At 37.1% G+C, this 23,194-nt stretch overlaps 1 protein-coding gene across 6 annotated transcripts in view; it reads right to left on the minus strand.

Annotated features, from left to right (window-relative positions):
• Window positions 1–23,194, minus strand: part of Rasef (RAS and EF hand domain containing) — a 70,379-nt gene that overhangs the window by 26,955 nt on the left and 20,230 nt on the right. For 5 of the 6 annotated variants that reach the window (NM_001277334.1, XM_039109486.2, XM_039109490.2 and 2 more), the window contains exons 3-5: window positions 21,814–21,904; window positions 5,707–5,802; window positions 3,212–3,289 (exon numbers count right to left, since the gene is read on the minus strand). In NM_001277334.1, coding sequence (NP_001264263.1) covers window positions 3,212–3,289; window positions 5,707–5,802; window positions 21,814–21,904 — 265 coding nt within the window. Of the gene's footprint in view, window positions 1–3,211; window positions 3,290–5,706; window positions 5,803–21,813; window positions 21,905–22,971; window positions 23,164–23,194 lie in introns of those variants that run through there. The other variant, XM_039109488.1, reaches the window with a different exon arrangement.

Here is a 23,194-nt window from a genome sequence, read left to right on the forward strand (position 1 = left end):
TACCTTTCCTTAGTTCTTAATATTTTCCTGCTCAAAAAACCAATTATATATTCAAATGTTGTATATTATTAAACTTTAAAGCTGTTCTTCATTTTGTACTCAACATCTGTCTGTTCCAAACTATAACTGGCAGTAAGCCACTGACGTTAATGGAAAAATTAAGCAAGACCTTAAGTATCCGGACATCTTCCCAAAGTTGGTTATGTTAGTTGCTTTTAAGAATAAATACCATCATCTAACTTTTTTCTTAAAAATATAATTAATAATAAACAGTTATAATTATGAAATTTTACATTTTTCTTTAAAAGAAAAATTACTGGACACTTGCAGTTCAAATATTTGACCATGCAAATAGATGGTCTATTTTCCCCTCCCAGAAAACCTCATGAATATGAAATTACAATAGAAATGAAACCATTAACGATTAAAGAATTGGCCAAGGAAACTATGAATACTCAGGTGACTTAAACACATTTCTAGAAAACATAAACCAGATACTGTATGCCACCTCAAAGAAGAGACTCAGGAAAAAAAGGCAGCAGGATATATTTTAGGAGTGCACCCCCCTCCCACAAATTTTTGGCACAGTTTCCAGGTGTAGGAGGGGCATGGAAACTTTAAGAGGTAAAGTGAAAAAACCTGTTCATTAGGTCAGTTGGAATGCTGTCCTTGCAAATGATTTCTGGAGGTCACTTGTTATTTCCTGTTTACCTTTGTGGCTCCTTTTCCAAGTGTCTATCCCCAGCTCTGCAACAAAGTTAACACCACCACCCCACCTCACCATCTTGAATGCTTCCCATTGTGAGCTAAATAAAACCCTTTCCTTATAAAATTAGCCTGCCTCCAATATTTAATTATACTAATAAAAGGCACCGTGGCAGCATTCAAATGCTTATGAGGTCCTGCTGTTAAACAGAGAAAAGGTCAAGTAGCCAAAGGGAGAATGTGAAGTAGAGCTAGGGACCTAGAGAGATGGATCCACGGTTGAGGACACTTGATGTTACAGAGGACCTGTGGTCTACTCCCAGAACCCACATAGTGACTCACAACCATCTGTAACTCCACTTCCAGAAGATCCAAAGGCCTCTTTTAGCCTTCATGAATACCAGATTTATTCATTTTTATTTTATTTTATGATAAAGATATGTATCAGCACAAAACAACCATAAAAATGAAATAAAAGTAAATATTTTTTAAAAGGTGAGGGGACAGGAAAATAAATTAGAACCAGTTGGGCATGGTAGAATCTGTGTTTAATCCCAACACTGATGCAGAGACTGGTAGATGTCTTTGAGTTTGAGACCAAGTTCTCCTACATAGAGTTTCTTATCTAATCATTTAGACAAACTTTCAAGTGTGTGTGTGTGTGTGTGTGCGCACGCGTGCGCGTGCCTGTCTGTTTGTCTAGAGTAACATATTAGATCACAGTGACTGGCTCTTGTCTATCATATTTTGGTAACAAATGCCACATTCAAGAATAATGAACAATGTTAAGAATTTGAATATTCATGTAATAATGTGCAATAGTTGAATCAATAATTGTTCTTTGAACAAAAAGATTTCAAGAAGGAGGAAAGATAAGATTATCAGTTATGCTGTGTACTGCTTCACTTTTCCCAGAAGCAAGAAACACTGAGTGTAATGACCCTCAGGGTTCATTAAGTCAAGAAAATATGTTATAATGAACGTCTCAAAGTAAAGAAATTTTAGGTTGATATGAAAGTACAACAAAATTAAGACAATCCAATAAAGACTGTCATTTCATGACCTTTGCAATTAATATTTTCAGGGGGAAATAAAGAAGTTTTACAGAAAAGATGACATAGCAAAGATGATTGAGTGTCATTGTGTTGCGTAGTTTTAAATCAACTTGACCCGAGCTAGAGTTTTTGGATCTGGCAAGCCTGCAGAGCATTTTCTTAATTAGATTAATATGGGAGGACTCAGCTCATTGTAGGTGGTTCTTTTCCTGACCTGAAGTCCTAGGCTCTATAAAAAAGGTAGGCTGAGGACCCAGAGGCAGCAAATTACTAAACAGCAGGGTTCCATGACTTCACCATCAGCTCCTGCTTCCAGGTTCCTGCTCTATTTGAGTTCCTGCTCTCACTGCTACTGATGAATTGTTAAATGGATCTGTGACTGAAATAAAACCTCTCCAAATTGCTTTGGCTCACAGTGTTTCAGCAACAGCAACTCTATTTAAACAATCTTTCAAGAAGAGAAACTAAAAGCACAATCAGAAAAGCCAAGAAAGCACCAACTCTTCATGAAAGTCATGATCCAAGTGTAAAGCCAACTACAATGAAATAACATCAGGCTAAGACTGTGAGGCTAGGCCAGTTCTCTCTGAAATTGAATAGTGTTTATTCAATAGAAAGCTAGGCAATGCCTACTCAAGAGACAAAGTACGCAGAACACTTTTAATCTTTGAGATTAATCTAAAATCAAAACAAATAACTTAGCAAAGGTAAATGTCATTGATGTTTGCAACAGAGAAAGGAAATATAAACGTAGGAACAGATAATTTTAAAAGACCAGAGAGAAAAGCTGAAGGCAGAGGAAGGCACACATACAAATTCACTGTTAGCCAGATAAGCTAGTTTTCAACATCATGTGTGCATAATTTTAAGTAAATAAACATAAAAAAATAATAAAACCATGCAAGTGGTACATAATTGAAGGGAAACATCTTTTATAATACAGTTACTCAAATATATTTCAAAGACTTTTTATAATTATAGTATCAGTTTCTCTTTAAGCCTTTATTCCAGAAACAGAAAAACTAAATACCACAAGCATGCTGTCTGTTGTAGTTAGGTTTCTGTCAACTTGATTCAAGTTAGAGTCATTTTGGAAAAGGAAATCTCAAATGAGAAAACATCTCCTTAAGACTGACTTATAGACAAGTCTGTTGGATATTTTCTTGATTAATAATTGATATGGAAGCCTCCGATATGAATGGTGTCATCTCTGGACAAGTGGTCCTAGGCTGTATAAGAATAAAAGCCATGGGAACAAGCCAAGAAGCAGTGCTCCTCATAGGTTTCTGCTTCTCCTCCTGCCCTGACTTTTCCTGATGATTAGTAACTCAGAGCTCTAAGATGGGATAAACTTTTGTCCCCAAGTTGTTTTGAGTCATACTGGTTTATCTTACCTATTGAAGGTAACTAAAACAGGAAATAAATTTTTTCCAGTGAAGCATGATTCTTACCGTTGTTAAATCATAAATTTGTTTCTTTAATGAAGTCACATCTTGCTTTTGACTTATTTTTCTTGACTGCTCTTCAAGCTGAAAAAGGAAACAAAACTCATTTAGAAGTGCTTTGGTGAGGTTTAGAGATATTCTTGAACATGAATGTGGGAATTCTAGCAGTTTTCAATTTTTAAAACTTTGAGATTTACAAATCATTGCATGGCATAAAATCTATAACATTAAAGCATTTGTTTTAAATAATACAAACATTTGAAGGGGGACTTTTATTACTGAATGTATTTTCTTTAAAACACTAGAAAAGCCCTTTGCAAAACCACTCCACTATAAAGCAATTCTTGCTTTCCTTGTTTGCTAAAGGAATATAGGCATTCCTTTTTATCCTGTGTGTTGTTTCCTAAAACAAAATTGCAAATCTTGACTTGCCAAATGAAGACTTAAGGGTGTATGCTGGGGCTGACCACAACAACCTGTTTACAATAAACAGAAAGCTCTTGGATAAAAGGTGTGTGGTAGGGCTGAGACACATCACCACCAGGTTTGTCCAGTACACACTTCTTGGGGCTCACAATGTGATCAAATTTCCTACAACACATCTGTGCTTAATACTTTCTGTTTCACTTTGTAATCTTTGCAATACTCTTCTTTCTGTACTAGCCAAAATGCTTACAATATTTTGTCATGCTCATGTACTTTAGCTATGAGCTGTCCTCCTCTTGACAGAAAGTATCATGTGATATGACTAGCATGTGCCTAACCATTACTACCAGATTAATATTAATCAGGTTTTAATGTCTGGTAAAGACTGGTTCATTTTCCAGGCATTGTTTTCTACTGTATCCTTCCACAGACAGAGAAAACTTTCTTTTCATATACATTTTTGAGTTGACTCTCCTATAGAGCAAGAGGCAAGCAGATCTGGTTATAGTCTTCTATATATGAATATCAACTTATTGGTTCTCCAATATTAGCACCTTTGCGAGAATCAGACGGTTGTGGCTTTGTGGACCTACTTATAGACATGTTAGTCCATTAACCTGTGTGTCCTTCTACATGCCACTTCTGTGTTGTTTTTGTTACTATGCATGTGTAGTATAACCTGAATTCAAAACTGGTTATTATGATGTATTTTTGAAAAAAAAAGAGAGATCCATGATGACTTCACAAGAGAAAAATTATAAAGAAATAACTCAAGAATCTCAGAATTTGTTGTAAAAATTAGTGACAGCCACAATAATCTGTAAATAATATTTATAATTTTTGAGAGTCCTTAAAATTCTCTCCTATAAATTTTTTAATAAGCTATTTATAAGCTATTTAATAAGATCATCAGAAAATGGTTCATAGTTAAAGTTTTTAAATTATTAGAATGATCTTAATAATCTATAATTGATGAAATATCAATTACTAGTTAGGCAGGATAATTCATTATTAAAAGTGTTTTAGTTTCACTGTGTCTTTGTTTAGTTTCTGTTTCAATGACCTGTCCATTGGTGAGAGTGTGGTGCTGAAGTCTCCCACTTTTATTGTGTAGGGTACAATATATGTGTTGAGCTTTAGAAAAGTCTCTTTTATGAATGTCAGTGGCCTTGCATTTGGGGCATAGATGTTCAAAATTGAGACATTCTCTTGGAGTCATATACATTTCTTTTGATATATATGAAATATACATCAGCTATTCACAGTACTTACAGAAATAACCACATGTAAGATGTAACCTTAACCCTGAGACAGACCAGCTTGTAGTATCAGTAAGAGGGATTTTTCTTGTTGTTTTTTTTTTTTGTTTCTGTATATGGAGATGTCAATTTGATAGCACAATATCAATTACACTATAAACATCTGAAACAAGGCAGGTGCAGGCCTCCAAATCTCCCTTATCCTGCTGCCTCACTCCACAGTCACTTCTAAACACGTGTCAACAAATCACAGAGCACAAAGATACTGTTCATTAGTACTTAAACATGCTCTTGCTCATATTTCTACAATTTTTTGTCTTAACTCTCAATGATCAGAAGATAGATAGACATGGAACTTTCTACTTAAAAGAACATTTTTTATCTCACTTAATATTTACTTACATGGAACTTTCTACTTAAAGGAACATTTTTATCTCACTTAATATTTACTAATTATCTGCTATGCAGCTTGAAGTCAAGTAAAAAAAAGTACAGGAATGAATACATGTCTTACCCAGAAAATGTTTCAGTAAAGTACAAACTTTCTACTGGAAACAGAGGATTCACTCAGAGCACTTAGTGAATGAAAACTAAAGCAACCAATATAATAACTGCCCAAGGATAAGACCTTTTATTAATCACATGTTAAAAGTCAGATGGGCCTTTAAAAATAACTCTTCCAAGGAGATGGACCAACTAATAAATGTCATTCTTTCTTCTACTTTAATATAATTCTAATTGTTTTCCAACTACAATGGCTTAGATACAGTAAGATACTAAGGATGTTTCTAGAATATCTAGATGCCATATACACACCTTTTTTAACCTTTTAATGGTCACTTGTAAATCTCCTACTTCTGTTTCATACTGACGTCTGAGGTCAGTGAGAGCTTCCTCAGCTTTGCGTTTTTCCTAGAAGGAAAATAAAAAATATCATGTCAAGAATTTCTGTTCTTAAATATCCTTCAAAAAAGCATGAACAACAACAACAACAACATGAAGCAATTTTATATCAACCTAAACTGACCAAAATGCTCCTAAAGAAGAACAGTAAGACTAGATAGTAGAAGAACGCCAGAAAGTTTTAGATGTGTAGCAGTACTGGACTTGAAACCTAAAAAAACAGAGGAAATGTAGAACATCAAGATTCATACATCATCCTGAAATACAGACTCTAAGACTCTAATACTGTATTAATACCACAACACACCAATGAATCTGTAAATTACTACTGTCAAAAAATATAACATCTATGGGATCCACTGAATGCCTACATACTGTGTTGTCTCAAGACTCAGGAAGGAACAAACTTTTTTTTGTTTTTTTACCTAAATTGAAATCACATCATTAAAAATTTCTATGCAGTCAAACTGCAACCAGGAGCAAAGTCAGGTGTTTCAGCCTCCTCCTCTTGCCCTCATCCATAGACAGCTTGATTCCAAGGATATCCATCATAACCTGGCTCCTAGGTGAGACACACACCTTCAGCCCAATACTTGGCATAACTGGGACCCCCATAGGGTCCAGCAGATGCAGGACTTATCTACCCTGCCAGAGACACATCATTCCTTAGGAACAAAAATGTACCTGTGCAGAGATCAAGATGCTCTGGCAACCCCACGCCCACATCCAGGAATATCTTGACCCCCAGGATGTCCAAAATAACCAGGCTCAGAGGACGGACAGGATCCAGTTAGAGACAGCAAGGCCAGTTAATACCAAAAAATAACCACATGGCAAGAGCCAAGCACAATAACATACGCAACAGAAACCAAGACCTCTTGGTACCATCAGAACCCAGTGCTCCCACCACAGCAAGTCCTGAATATCCTAACACACTTGAAAAGCAAGATTCTGACCAAAAATAAGGAAGACGTAAATAACTCCCTTAAAGCTATACAGGAGGAAACAAGTAAACAGGTATAAGCACTTAAAGAGAAAACACATCAATCCTTAAAAAATACAAGAAAACACAAAAAGGTGAAGGAATTAAACAGAACCATCAGTATCTAAAGTTGGAAATAGAAACAATAAAGAAATCATAAAGGAAGGCACTGTGAAATGAAAAACTTAGGAAAGAGATCAGGAATTTCAGATGTAAGCATCACTAATGGAATTCAAGAGATAAAAGAGAGAATCTCAGGCATAAAGGATACCATAGAAGATATTGCCACAACAGTCAAAGAAAACAAATAAAAATGAAGACACAGCATACCAAAACTTATGGGACAAAATGAAAGCAGTGCTAATAAGAAAATTCACAATTGTGAGTGCTTCCATAAAGAAATTAGAGAAATCCTTACACCAGCACTTTAACAGAACATCTGAAAGTTCTAGAACAAAATGAAGCAAACACACCCAAGAGGAGTAGACAGCAGGAAATAATCAAATTCAGGGCTGGAATCAACCAGTTAGAAACAAAGAGAATGGTATATAGAATCAATAAAACTAACAGCTGGTTCTAGAGAAAATACACAAAATAGATAAACCCTTAGCCAAATTAACTAAAGGGCAAAGAGACAATATCCAAATTAACCAAATCAGAAAGGAAAAAGAAGATATAACAACAAAAACTGAAGAAAATTTTTAAAAATCATCAGGTCTTAGTACAAACACCTATACTCAACAGAACTTGAAAATCTAGAATAGATGATTTTCTAGACAGATACCTGGTACCAAAGTTAATCCACGATCAGGTAAACTATCTAAACAGTGCTATAATCCCTAGGAAATAGAAGTAGTCATTAAAGTCTCCCAACCAAAAAAAAAAAAAAAAAGCCCAGATGGTTTTAGTGCAAAATTCTATCCTTCAAATGAGACCTAATACCAATACGCTTCAAACTATTCCACAAACAATACCTAATTCCTTCTACGAAGGTACAGTTATGCTGATACCTAAACCACACCAAGACCAAACAAAGAAAAAGAACTTCAGACCAATCTGACTTATGAATATCGATGCAAAAATATTTAATAAATTTATCACAAATCAAATCCAAGATTACATCAGAACTACCATTCACCAAGATCAAGTAGGCTTCATCCCAGGGATGCAGGAATGGATCTATATACAGAAATCCATCAACATAATCCACTACATAAACAAACTCAAAGAAAAAAACCACCTGAATATCTCAATTAGAAAGATCAGGAATTCAGGGCACATATCTAAACATAATAAAATCAATATACAGCAAACCAACTTAAAGCAATCCCACTAAAATCGGGTACAAGACAAGGCTGTCCACTCTCTCCCTATTGTTCAATATGGCACTTGAAAGTTCTAGTGAGAGCTATTAGGCAACAAAAGGAAGTCAAAGGGATACCAATCAGAAAGGAAGAATTCAAGGTGTCACTATTTATAGATGATATGATACTATACATAAAGACCCGAAAATTATATAGGAGAAATCTTACAGCTGATAAACAACCTCAACAAAGGGACTTGATATAAAATCAACTCAACAAATCAGATAACCTTCTCTACACAAAGGATATATGGGCTGAGAAAGAAAATAGGGAAACAATACCCTTACAATAGTCAAAAATAATATAAACTATTCTTGATATAACTCTAACCAAGCAAGTCAAATATCTCTCTGAAAAGTACTTCAAGTCTCTGGAAAAAGAAATCAAAGATCTCAGAAAAGGGAAAGATCTTCCATGCTCATACTCAGAATGCATCAGAATGGCTAAGATCAAAAACTCAGGTGACAGCAAATGCTGGCAAGATATGGAGAAAGAGGAACACTCCTCCATTGCTGGTGGGATTAGAGGCTGATTTCCACTTAAGAAATCAATCTGGCAGTTACTCAAAACCTGGATATAGTTGTACCTGAAGACCCAACTATACTACTACTGGTATTCAACCCAAAAGATGTTCCAGCATATAACCAAGACACTATGTTTGTTCATAACAACCTTATTTATAATATCCAGAGCCTGAAAACAACCCAGGTGTCCCTCAGTGGAAGAATGGATACAGAAAATGTGGCATACTTACACAACGAAATACTACTCAGCTATTAAAATTGACAACTTCACGAATTTTGTAGGATAGAACTAGAAAATATCATCCTGAGTGGTGTAACCAAGACCAAAAAGGACATACCAGGTATATACTCACTGATAAGTGGATATTAACCCAAAAGTTCGGAATACCCATGATACAACTTATAGACCATATAAAGTTTAAAAAGAAGGAAGGCCAAAGTGTGGATGCTTCAATCCCACTTAGAAGAGGGAACAAAATAATCATGAGAGGCAGAGAGAGGGTGAGAGAGAGGAGAGGAAGGGAGAAAGAGGGCAGGACCATGTATGGGAAGAGACAGGAGAGGAATACAGAAGGCTAGCAGAAGAAATAGAAATAAGTTACAGTGGAGGTGGGAGACTGGGGAACCACTAGAAATTCACAGACACCAGAGAGGATCCCAGGACCCAATGGGGATGACATTCACTGAAATACACAAGAACAGCAAGATAGAACCTGAAGAGACCACCTTCTATAAATAGACAAGGCCCCCAGTGGAAGGATGGGGCCACCCACCTATCTCAAAATTTTTTCACCAAGAATTATTCTTGTCTAAAGGAAATGCAAGGACAAAAAAGGGAACAGAGACTGAAGAAAAGGCCATCCAGACACTGCCCCACGTTGGAATCCATTAGCATCCAGCAACCAAACCCCAAAACTATTGCTGATGCCAAGAAGAGCTTGGAGACAGGAACCTGGCATGGTTTTCATCTGAGAGATTCTGCCAGCTCCTGACTAAGACAGATGCAGAAATTCACAGCCAACCACTGGACTAAGCCTGGAGACTGCAAAAGAAGAGTTAGGGGAAGGACTGAAGGAGATGAAGGGGATTACAACCCCATAGGAAGAATAATAGTAGCAGTTAACTGGACCCCACAGAGCTCCCAGAGACTAAACTAACAACCAAAGTGTATATACATGGGTGAGGTGCCTTATTTAGCATCAGTGGAGGGGAGGTGCTTGGTCCTGTGGAGGGCCTGTTGCCCCGGCGAAAGGGGATGCTGTAGAGGTGAGCCGGAAGTGGGTGAGTTGCTGGGGAAGAAATAGAGGCAAAGGGAAGGGGTGGGGGATGGAGTTTGCAAAGAGGAGACTAGGAACAGGGACAGCATTTGAAATGTAAACAAGGGGTTGGGGACTTAGCTCAGTGGTAGAGCGCTTGCCTAGCAAGAGCAAGGCCCTGGCAAGGCTCTGGGTTCGGTCCCCAGCTCCGGGGAAAAAAAAAATGTAAACAAAATAATTAATAAAAGAAAAAAATTTCTATGCAAAATTGTGATAGGCTAGAAGAGTTCCTTAACATGGTTCAGTCTGAGAAATGTTGTTAAGTGATTTTTGTTCTCAGGTAAACATGGTGAAATGCACTTATACCTCCTTACATCAAATAAGGTGGCTACGACATCAGCTGGCATTAATAATAGGATCATTCATTGTACTACAAGCAGCTGAGACACAATTCCGCAGTATGTGAATGTATGTTGCACATTCTGATGTATCATGTTAAGTTTCCGTGTAAAAGACAGTGACAGAATGGCATACCAGGAGGCCTAAATCTTCTATTCAGAAATCCTCACTAAGGTAGAAGGTATGGCCTTGGGAGGAGAGGAATTAATTTATGAAAGAAAACTACAGTGGAAGACTGAAAACTTCCCAGACTGCTGGCTACATAGAGGAAAACAGAGTCATCCAGAAAATTAAATAATATATAAGGGATCCATAAAAGGTAATAATGATCCCATCTCTCTCCATACAGGAATTGTATATTACAGATCCATTAGCTGCCTTTCTCTGTCCCAAAAGGGAGTCTGAGTCTCCTTGCAGTCTGTCCTGAAAAAGAACTGACAGAAAAGTACCTGCAGCAACAAGGAAAAAGCAAATCAAGCCACTCTTTCATCTCCACCCCAACACACACACACACACACACACACACACATACACGCACACACTCACACACACACGCACACACTCACACACACACACTCACACACATACTCACACACTCACACACTCACACTCACACACACTCACACACTCACACACACGCACACACTCACACACACACGCACACACGCACACACGCACACACTCACACACACTCACACACACTCACACACACACTCACACACACTCACACACACGCGCACACACTCACACACACGCACACACTCACACACACGCGCACACACTCACACACACGCACACACTCACACACACACATACACACTGTGTTTGCAGGACAAAGTTGATTAACTGTGCTGTGACCTTGCAGCCAGTCTTCCTTGAAGCTTTGAAATAAATATATGGTAAGGTCAGGCCAGGTCAGGCTAGATCACAATTTGTTGGAAATAAGATAATAACAATTCAAGACACTAGTGAAAACAAAGCAGGGTTTTAATAATATACAGTTCCACTGAAATACCCAATAACAGAGAAAAAGCAAAAATGGCTGTTGTGATGATCACCCTGAAGACAGTGATATTTATTTATTTATTTATTTATTTATTTATTTATTTATTTATTTCAAGTAACACATTTTGAGAAATTCCTGTCCGTTTCATTCATAGGCCATGACTTGCCTCCTTACCAAATGCACTGTCATAGTTGGTTTAAGGCACAAAGTCTTTTCTAGTGAATAATTTAAAGCTGGAGATTACCCCCTTTTCTGACTTTGATTCAGTCATCTAGCAAACTAGGTGTAACTTCTCAACTCTGAATTTTGAGATGAACAGATGCCTCTGGACAGCTGGAAGTGAGCACCCATCCCCCTACTTATCAATAACCCTGTGGAACTTTTAAGTTTGACATAAAATGGACCATAGCACTTCATTTCTTACAATTCCCTCTTTCTTTTCTCTTTTACTTTTATAATGTTCTTTTCTGAGACTCTTTTAATTTTTTTTTTGTTTCTCTTGTTAATTCATTGGGATGGATAATATTCTATCAATGGCACTGGTGATTGTCTTATCAGGAGCTATATTCTCACAAATCAAAACTTTACACATTCTACAAAGTATGACCCAAACATAACCCTTCTCTGTTGGTGTCATATTAAGTATTATACTATTTTCCCAAGCCCCTCATTTAAGGTCAGCCCTTAAAGGAATTTAATCTTTGTTAATTATAACAAATAGTCAACCTAGTACACATTCTTGTTTACTATTGGCCAGTAGAATATTTCCTATTCTAATCTTATAGCTATTTGACTTTTAGCATTAGTTTGAAAATCCCCTGGTGATTTCCATAGAGTCAGCATAAACATCAAAATCTCAGGTATCCAGGCTGGAGAGATGGTGCAGAAGTTAAGACCACCAGCTGCTCTTACAAAGGACTGGACTTTGGTTCCCATCATCCACATGGCAGCTCACAACAAAATGAATCACCAGTTTCAGGGAATCTGATGCTCTCTTCTGGTCTCCATGGACACAAAATGTGCACACAATACACAGATACACATGCAAGCACAATATACAAAATAAAAGTATCTTTTTAAAAAACAAAATGTCTTTGCACTGTATATAGCTTCACCAAGCAAATTGAATTCCAAAGTTAAGGTTAAAGGCCTACTGAACCAACTTGCAGGTCCCAAAGGAGTCAAGTAGTGGCTTAAATAAAGGTTCCCCTATCTACAATACCATCAACAGTCAGCCCAGGAAACAGTTAGAACCCCTTTCTTGCTTCAGACATCTAATACATTGGTAAAGACTGAAAAAAAAAAAAAACCCAGAGTCAACAATAAGACACATTCAAAAACTGGGTTATATATCTGAACAGATTTTTTATAAAGATATTAACTAAGAAATCATTTTAAAATGTTCACCATTTTAGAAATTAGGAAAATGCAACTCAGAACAACTTTGAGATTTCATCAAACCCCAGAAATAATGATTAAAAACAACCAAATAGCAACAAATGTTAGAGAGGATATATGGAAAACAGAGCCCTATTTCATTGTTGTAGGGTTTGCAAACTGGTGTAGCCCTATGGAAATCAGTACAGAGAATTCACAAACAGATAAAATAATTCTGCCACATAACTCATGTATCACTATATCAATTCTTGGCATATGCCACAGAGAGCTGTTCAGTCATGTGCATTGATGATCTATTCCTAATATGTAGGAAAAGTAAATAACCTAAATGTCCCTCCTTTGAAGAATGGATAAGAAAATGTGATTCATATACATGATTCAAGATGATTTAGTTCTAACGAAAAAAAAATGAAATCATGAAATCTGCAGGTAAGTGGATCAACATCGAAAAGGTAAAACTGACTAAGGTACCCCAGACCCAGAAAGAAAAATGTATATATTCTCTCTCATCTATAGTTCCAAGATTCAAATCTTCAGATGTGAGTATATAGCCTGAAGTAAAAACAGGGAGTAGGAAAGTAAAAATGTACCAAATAAAACTTGGTCCTAGAGAGGGAAATATAGCAGTGCACAAGTGACATAAGAATGAAAATAAAAGAAGAAAAGACAAAAATAGCAGTCTTTTAAATAGGAGAAAAGAAAGGAAGTCAGTACAGAAGGGAAGCAAGGGGACAAAATAATACTAAGAGTTATTGAGCCACAAAATGAATCATTATTTACCCCCAAAGTACATATAATGAATATATATTCATAATACATATAAAATTTGAAACTTCACTATGTCACTTGGACTGGCAAAGCTCCCCACTACAACCATTGATGATCCAAATCTCCAACACTAGGAATAAAAAACCGTCTTTCAAGCCAAGGCAGTCATAGAGACTCCAAAACCAATATAAGCTATTGTGTTGCATTTACTTACCTCCTAGAGTGTGATTTAAATACCTACTGCTGAAGGAAGATACCGTGCACTTTATGTATATGACTTTAATCCAAAAATCTCTTTGCTAGAGGATAGCTTTTCTATTACTAGAAAGTGCTATAGAAGCTGCCAAGAAAGGGAAGCAACCAAAAATCCTATTCTACTGTACCTTTATACAACAATGACCAGCATGACATGGCCCTAAAAGTACAATTGTGACACACACATTTTAAGTGGTAACCAGCTGCTGTGTAATTGTACTGAAGGGCCACTCAACAAAGAGGAAATCATGTTTTATATGGAGAGTTATCCAACTACCCAAAGCTAATGAGGTCACGGTCCTTAGGGGAGAACCTCCTACTACCACTTTACTAACCCAGCGTGACTGCTAACTGCATTCTAAATATTCATTCTACTACAATACAAAAGAGTAGCTACTGCCTCCCCCTAACATGCCCCCCATCAAAGAATGGCCAAGGAACAATAAAGTACAGAGAACCACAACTGGTCAAAATACAAAGAAAGTTGATTGTAGGGTACCCAGTCACAAGGGATACCAAAACACAACTCCTGTGTCTATAAGGCACAGGAAAAATCATGCAGAAGAGAGATGAAATATTGAAAAAGCCAGAAAACTATTAAGTCACCTGAAAGTGTGTCTTCTAGAAAGATGAGAAGCTAACACCAATAAGCATGCTAAAGTAGGAGGGGGAAATTTCATGAGTCCCAAACTCTAAATAAAAACTACAATGGAATAATGAGAGGAGACAGTATTCCGCAGGAATTATCTATTTTACTGTTTAGTACTAAGTGGACAGGCCAGAAATCATATATGCACAAACAACACTAAACAGACTCAACATGTAGTATTTATGTACATACAATAAGCACAAGTATGTACCAGTAACAATTAAAGAAGAAGAGGACATGAATTTGAGAAAAAAATGAGGTTGATAACATGGTAGGTGTTTGACTGACAAAAGATAAGGGGTAAATGATGTCATTTCATTTTAAACTTTTTCTAAAAAGTATTAAAAAGATTGATGTTTAGTAAAGAAAATCTTAGAAAACACAAATACATTAAGAAAAAACAATCTAGTATTCAATAATATTATAATATTTTATATTTTTAATATCAATATTAATATAATACAAATATAAATAAATAATTGCCTTTCCACTGTCTATTATTTTCTTAGTAAAAATGACATCATTGACCAAAAGCAAAGACCAAAATATAAAAATCTTCCACCTGCCAATAACCAGGCCCTAATTGCTAGTCATCTGACCCAATGACTTTTGATATCTTTTATAAAAGAATAATAATCTCTAACTCCTAATGACCCCTGGCCCTTGAATTAAATAATTAGTCCCAGTAGAGATCAATGGTGCTATAAAATACTACTTAACTGGCTAGTGAGTGCTTGCCTCCTGTGTACATAAATATGACACCAGAAAAACGGTCAATTCTGGTCTCACAAATTCCTTTACACTTGTTCCATGGCAGGCTATCTCAGCACAACAAAAATTACATAATTATCTTTCCAATAAGCTATAATGATATACACAAATATAATTCAGCAAACTGAATTCAACATTACAAATGTAATATATAATAGTAAGATGAGAAAACATTATCCACAAGAGAAGTAAAATGTCTCTGTTCATAGATTGTTATCATCAACCAAAAGAACTTGCTGGAATCCATCAGATGTTACTCAGTGTATGTGTGTGTGTGTGTGTGTGTGTGTGTGTATGTGTGTGTATACACATATTATATATATACTAATATTTTATATTTTTCCACAGATTTACTAGTAACAATCAGACATAAAAATTTAAAACCTTTTCAATATATCAGAATAAAACAATTTAGAAAAATCATGTGAAGAATCTGCATACTGAAGACTATCAGACACTTCTGAGAAGGAAGGTAAAGATAATAGTTCATTTGTAGAGAGTACTCAGTGGTATTACAATGTTACAGTTCTACTGTAACCTACAGATAACTGGGAATTCAAACCCTCAGTGGGATTTTGTTTTAGAATTTGCTTTTATAAATCAATAAAAGTTGATTCTATGAAAATTAAGTAAGTAAAATTGGCAAAGCAATGAAAGTAAATTGGTAAAAGAAGGAAAGTAAGGACTGAAATAAGGAAAGTGTAGACTTCAAGATTCACTATGAAAAAAAGAGATTCACTATGAAGCAACAGATGTAAACACAGGGAAACGATGACCCAGGCACAGAGCAGAGCTAGGGCAGAACAAACTTACACAAACACAGCTTAGGCAAAACACAAGTGTTGTGCACCACAACAAACAAATGCTGCTTTTAGCAAGCAGTACTAGAATAGTTATATAAACACACAGAAAAAAACAATGATCAAATAATATAGCATGTACATGCATCATGTACATAAAGAGACTGTATATAGTACAATGTGAATTGAGAGTATAAAACATAAAATATATCAAAGGAAATACAAGGTCAGGAAAAAAGCCCAGAATAGTGGAAATAACTCTGAACAATAAAAGAACTGGGGGAAATCACCATCCCTGACCTCAAGCTACACTACAGAGAAATTATGATAAAAAAGCATGGTATTGTTACAGAAACAGGCATGTTGATCAGTGAATAGATTTGAAGACCCAGGAATAAAGCCACACACTTACAGACACTTAATCTTTGACAAAGAAGTCAAAAATATAAAATGGGGGGGAAAAGGAGGCATCTTCAATAAATGGTACTGTTCTAACTGGCAGTCTGTGTGTAGAAAAAGGGAAATAGATCCATATTTGTCACCTTGCACAAAGCTCAAGTCCAAGTGGATAAAGGACTTCAATATAAAACCAGATACACTGACTCTAATAGAAGAGAAAGTAGGGAAGAGCCTAGAATTCATTTGCACAGAGGGAAATTTACTAAACAGAACTCTAATGGCTCATGCTTTTAGATCAAGAATCAATAAATGGGACCTCATGAAACTGAAAAGCTTCTGTGAGGCAAAGGACACTGTCAATAGACATACCGGCAACCTACAGATTGGGAAAAATTTTTCACTAACCCCACATCCAATAGAGAGCTAATATCCAAAATATATAAAGAACTAAAGAAGTTAACCACCAAAACACCAAACAATCCAATCAAAAAAATGGGGTATAAAACTAAACGGAGAAGCCACAATATAGGAATCTTGAAGGGCTGAGAAGCACTTGACGAAATAAGATTCCTACCAGAGGGAAATACAGACTGGAGTAGCCATCCCCTGCTACCAGACAGTGCTTCCAGAGGATAGAGGAACACATCAACCCACCCACAAAACCTTCCACCCAAAATGAATATTTTCATCTGTAAGTGCTTTGGTCATTACAGTAACTGATACACTGTGTATTTTATATCTATGTAAGTATGTAGGGTACCATGTATTTCTCAAAGATACATTAAAGAAATTCATTCGGGTAAAAGGAAATGTTCAAAGTCCTTAATGATCAGGGAAATGCAAATCAAAATGACCCTGAGATTCCACCTTACACCAAGGAGAATGGCTAAGATCAAAACCTCAGGTGATAGCACATGTTGGTGAGGATGTGGAGAAAGAGGAACACTCCTGAATTGTTGGTGTGATTGGAAAGTGATACAACCTCTCTGGAAATCAATCTGGAGGTTCCTCAAAGATTGGAAAGAGATCTACCTCAAGATCCAGCTATACTACTCTTGGGAATATACCTAAAAGATGCCCCATCATGCCACAGGGGTAGATGTTCCATGATGTTCATAGTGGCCTTATTTGTGACAGCCAAAAGCTGGGAAAGCCCAGATATCCCACAATGAAAGAACGGATACAGAAAATGCTGTTCATTTACACAATGGAATATTACTCAGCTATTAAGAATGAGGACATCCTGAGATTTGCAGACAAATGAATGGAACTAGAAAATAGCCTAAGTGAGGTAACTCAGACTCAAAAGGACATGCATGATATGTACTCGCTAATAAGTGGATATTAGTCAAAAAATACAGAACACCCAGGATACATCCCACAGGATCCATGAAGGTTAATAAGCCACAGGATCCAAGGGAGGATGCCACAGTCCCACTTGAGAGGGAGAAGAAAGCATTCAGGGGTCAGAGGGAGGGAGGGACAGGAAGGAGAGGGTAGGAGAGGGGACAGGAAGGAGAAAAGGGAAACATGATCAGGTAGTATGGCGAGGGGTTGGGGGAGGGAGGGCAGGACTAAAGCTCTGTGGGATATGAGAAAGAATTGAAACAGGCAACCTGGGGAGATAAGAGGTGGGTGGGCCCTCTAGAGTGTACCAGAGACCTGGGAGGTGAGAGATGCTCAGGACTCAAAGGGAAGGGACCTTAAATGAAGTGCTCTATAGTGAGGAGGAGGAACTTGCAGAGTCCACCTCCAGTGGAGGGATAGGACAACAAGTGGAGGGATAGGGCTGCCATCCCAAGTCAAAAGCTCAGACCCAGAAATGTTCCTGTCTGAAGGAACTGCAGAGACAGAAACAGAGAAGAGCATGAGAGAAAGGAGGTCCAGTGACAGGCCCAAAATGAGATACTGCTCAAGGGCAAACCTGGGGCCCTGACACTATTACTGATGCTGTGGTGTGCTTGCAGACAGGAGTCTAACATGTCTGCCCCCTGAGAGGCCCAATCTGAAAGAGTCTGATGCAGATACTAGCACCCAACCAATGGACAGAAGCAGAGGACCCCTGTGGTGGAATTGGGGAAAAGCTGGAAGAAGCTGAGGAAGAGGGCAGCCCCATGGGAAGAGCAGCAGTCTCAACTGACCTGGACCCCTGAGTTCCCTCAGACACTGAGCCACAAGCCAGGTAGCATACACTAGCTGATATGAGACCCCTGACACATATACATCAGAGAATTGCTTGGTCTGACCTCAGTTAGAGGAGATGTACCTAACCCTCAAGAGACTTGAGACCCAAGGGAGTGGGGAGGTCGGGTGGGGTGGGGTTGGCGGTGGTGGGTGGAAACATCCTCTTGAAGAGTTGTGGGGAGAAGAGATAGGATGGGATGGGAGGGGATGGGAGGGGATGGGTTGGGGGCAGACAGGCAGGTGGGGCACAGGGGGATGAACTCTGAACTGTAAAAAATACTAAAGAATATATATATATATATGTATATATATATGTAGAGAGAGAGAGAGAATATCAGATAAGAGATGTTCAGAGAATTTAGACAAACTCAAGCTCAAGGATAAAAATTTATTTTTTGATTAGCAACATATTGCATCAAAGCATATATACACAAATGTATGTACATGTCAGTAGGTTAGTCATTAGGGAAATGTATCCAGATTCTTCCACAGATCTACCATGTAAGTAAAGGACTCTCACCTTTGGCTGTACAATTTCCACCAGTGTCTTACAAAGGAAAATATCAGCAAAGAACAAACTATTCTACATTAAGAATTCTAAAAAGAAATAAAAGGTATTTACCTACATAAATCTTCATACATGAGTACTTACACCATCTTGTACTATTCTAAAACTGAAGGGAACTGAACTATTAAGAGATGCATGAACACACACCATGCTTCATATTACACAATGTAAAGTTACTACTTTACTATAATACAAATGAGTACTGATACATGGCTAAGTCTTACAATAATTATGCTGAATAAAAGCAGGCAGGGAATAAATAGCAATCCTGTAGGACTCCTTTGACATACAGTTTTAAAGTTTCAAGTGAATCTAGAGTGACATAAAAAAATTCGCAGAGTGGTTGTCAGACAAAGACAAAGGTGGCAAAATGGGCAACATAACAAAGGAATATGAGAAAATGGTCAGTATCTCAGTTATGACAGTTTTATTACATTCACAGAGACGTACACATACACATGCACATACACACACACATACACAAATACACACACACAACACAAACACATACACACAAACACACACACAAACACACACACACCACAAACACACACACATACACACACACATACCACAAACACATACACACATGTATGTGCATGCCCACAGTTGCCATATTCTTATAACTTATATAAGTAGAGTTTACTGAAAACAAATTATAAGTCACTGAAACTGTTACAATGAAAAAAATTGTTCATTTCATGCAAAAAGAAAAAGTCATGGGGAAGAGAGAGTCCCTTGGCTAGAGAATGAGGTGAGGAAATTGGTACAAGATGGAGACTCAATTTTGCAGAATGTAGTTAAGTAGAAGAGTCTGGAAAAAATCACCAAGGCAGCTAGACAGTAGTGACTTGAACCTTTAATGCCAGAACTCAGAAGGTAGAGACAGGTGGATCAAGGCTGCTTGGACTAGAGTGATTTCCAGAACATCCAGAGATGATAGATAGATGATAGATAGATAGATAGATAGATAGATAGATAGATAGATAGATAGATAGATAGATAGATAGATAGATAGATAATGATGATAGATAGATAGATAGATAGATAGATAGATAGATAGATAGATAGATAGATAGATAGAATCACCAAGTTAAAGAAACAGATGAAATAAAATCAGACTCACAAGCAGTGAAGTGATGCCACTAGGAGTAGGTATACAGGATGAAGAGTCCAGGAGGCAGAAGGATGCTATGGTGACTGGAGGAAACTAGGGAAAGTTTCCAATGAGCCAGCATGTGTGAATCCAGAGAAAACATGATTAACAGTGTGAGGTTGGTACTGTCAAAGGCTGGCAAACACAGCTTTTCCCAGTGCCAAAATGTTCTCCTGGCAGGAAAGTCCTTGAATGGCATGATAGTCTCAGGGTTTGTGTGCATTGAAACTGACTGGGCACAAGTAGAATACAGAAAAGAAACTATAAGTGATATGTTTCCTTTTTATTTCTAGAGCAAAGCCAGGAAATTAAGATAATCTAATCAGTAAAGCATGAAATAATAAGAGGGAGAGGCCATGTTATTATCCACATTACTAACAATTGATATGGCAGGCACTGGAAGGAAGGAGAGGTGGTCAGTATAATATGTGACTATGACAACTGTTTGACTCATTAATGGATGTAAAAATTCAACAGTGGTAGAGAGTTTTAAAGAAAGACTAAAAATGAATTTACTGTTTCCAAACACAATTGGACTGTGTTATAAATGTAAATTTTGAAGATGATCAAAATACATTGTCTGAAATTCTCAAAAAATTAATAAATATATTTTATAAAAAGAGATAGGACAATAAAGGGATCTAAGTATGTCATAAAGACAAGTAAGGTAAATTATCTGAAAGGAAACTATGAAGGCACAGAAAAAAATCATAACCACCATGGTTGTGCCTATCACAGGCAACAGTTCTCAGTACTTTGCATACATCATGATGATTAATCCTCCTTGAGGCTGATAGGTGGCATAATTGTTCTGTAAATTTGACTGACAAGAGATAATTTTGCCATCACCTCCTGGCCTTGGTAAGGGTAACCTCAGGACATAGACGTAAGTGTGTCAGATGCCAGCACTTAGGTTTACACTCTTATTGCCTTCTCAGCATCAAAACAAAATTTAAGTCGTAATATTTCTTACTCAGAGAAATGTATAATTTTCTACCTTCAGCAAACATCAACTGCCCAAATATATTTTATACTGAAAAACACACCTTTCTAGGGAAATCACTAAAGATAGCAAGACACTTTCAACTGGAGAGTTCCTCCAATAATAAACAAGACAGGAGGCCAGACTTTAAATTAATTGCAATTCAGATTTAAAGTTGGGTAGTGAAACCAATATAAGAAGAGATGTTCAGCCATCTTCTCACCAAAGCCAACTCATAGTTCAACAGTCTTCCACTCCATGACATTCTTTTCAAAAAGGCCTCTTGCTTCCCATGAAAGCTGACTCCTTTCCAACTCACTTGAACATCATGCCATGCCTCATGTGGTATGCCCTTCACTTACTTGGTTATCATCTCTGTACCTCTCTAACTCATGAGCACAAAACACTTCTGGTGATAAAAATCTAGTACATTGATATTTTTACATAGAGTATTAAATAGTGAGGCCTGCTGTATCCACTCCTTAGTACCCAGAGGAATGCCCGGAGCTCCACAGAAAAGGTATTGCTAAATGAATGAATGTTTCATCCACAAACTCACATCTTTTCGGGTCTCATTTTCCACAGCTTGAATCCTCTGATCCATTTCCTCTTCCAGCTCACTTAGCTGAATGGCCGCCTTGTCCTGGGCTCTGAAATTAAAAAAAAAAATGCATTGTACACTTGGACTAAAACTGTGAAGAGAAATTCAAAACTCATCAACATCAGGCTTTGAATTACAGAGATGATGTATCTGATATTTCCCAATCTATCTACATAAATAAACTAAGCTTGTCAATGTGACTACTCGAGTGTAAAATGACATTAAACAATGGAAAGAGATTGAATATTAGGCTGAAACAAACTAACTAAAGCCAGAAAGTTTCTGGGAGACTGTCATTAAATCTGAAAATATTGTTGCCACAACTAAGAGACAAACCAAGACGAAGGGAAGAACTTCACGGCATCAAACAATTAGATCTAATTTTAAATTTCTATTATAGAATTTTCACACTAGTAGGCTAAAGTTAAAGTTAAAGGTGGAAGGAACACTCTCAGGAATGGTTTCTAATCACTGCTTTCAACTATCAATATCCTTCTGTATCTTATCTATGAGTTAATTTTAGAAGAACTTTTATCTAGAAGGTATAAATGGCCAGAGAGAAGAAATAAAGTGTGATTTGGGGCTTCTGCCCCATTCACCAAATGTATATATGTATATGTCTGTTTATCTGTTTATATATATGTACATACATATATGTATAGGTATATGTGTATGTATGTAAGCATGCATGAACATTTGTGTAATTGATGAAACAAGTGATCACACCCAGTGTATGTGTGTGTGTGTGTACGTCTGTGTGTTTGTGTGTCTGTGTGTCCATGTGTCTGTATGTCTGTGTGTGTAGGTAACTTCTCCCTTGCTTCCTTTTCTTTTCTCCCTGGCTCACAAAGAGTTAAGGAACTCCTAGCCTCTCCTCTCTCTGGAGAGGGACCCTTGAGCCAGAGAGAAAAGAGTTCAAGTAATAAAGCCTCTTTTTCTTAATCCCCTGCTGCTATCTGCAGGAATCAAATCACCCAAACCCCAGTAGCTTTTGGCCACAGAATAGCAAAGAGTTAAAGATGAAAAAAATTGCCAGAAGTATTGGCTATGTAATCACCAATAGAAGAATTGTTGCCAAAGGTAAAGCAGCATTGGTCGTCATCACCAACTCCATACCCCTTTCACTGCCTTCCTCTGTGACCTAGGTGTCAGGATAAGCCCATAGCATCTGTCAAGTAGCTAGATAGAAACAAGCATTCTGAAATTTTTAGGATAGATTATCAGTTCTGAGGAGTTGACATTATAAGATGGCAATGATCTACAAATAGATTGTTTAACCCTGCAATTACTACCTGACAAAACTTACCCTGTTTGAAATATTCTAGAATGTTCTAGATTC

The sequence above is a fragment of the Rattus norvegicus genome, chromosome 5 (genome assembly GCF_036323735.1).
Source record: "Rattus norvegicus strain BN/NHsdMcwi chromosome 5, GRCr8, whole genome shotgun sequence".
NCBI classification, from domain to species: Eukaryota; Metazoa; Chordata; class Mammalia; order Rodentia; family Muridae; genus Rattus; species Rattus norvegicus.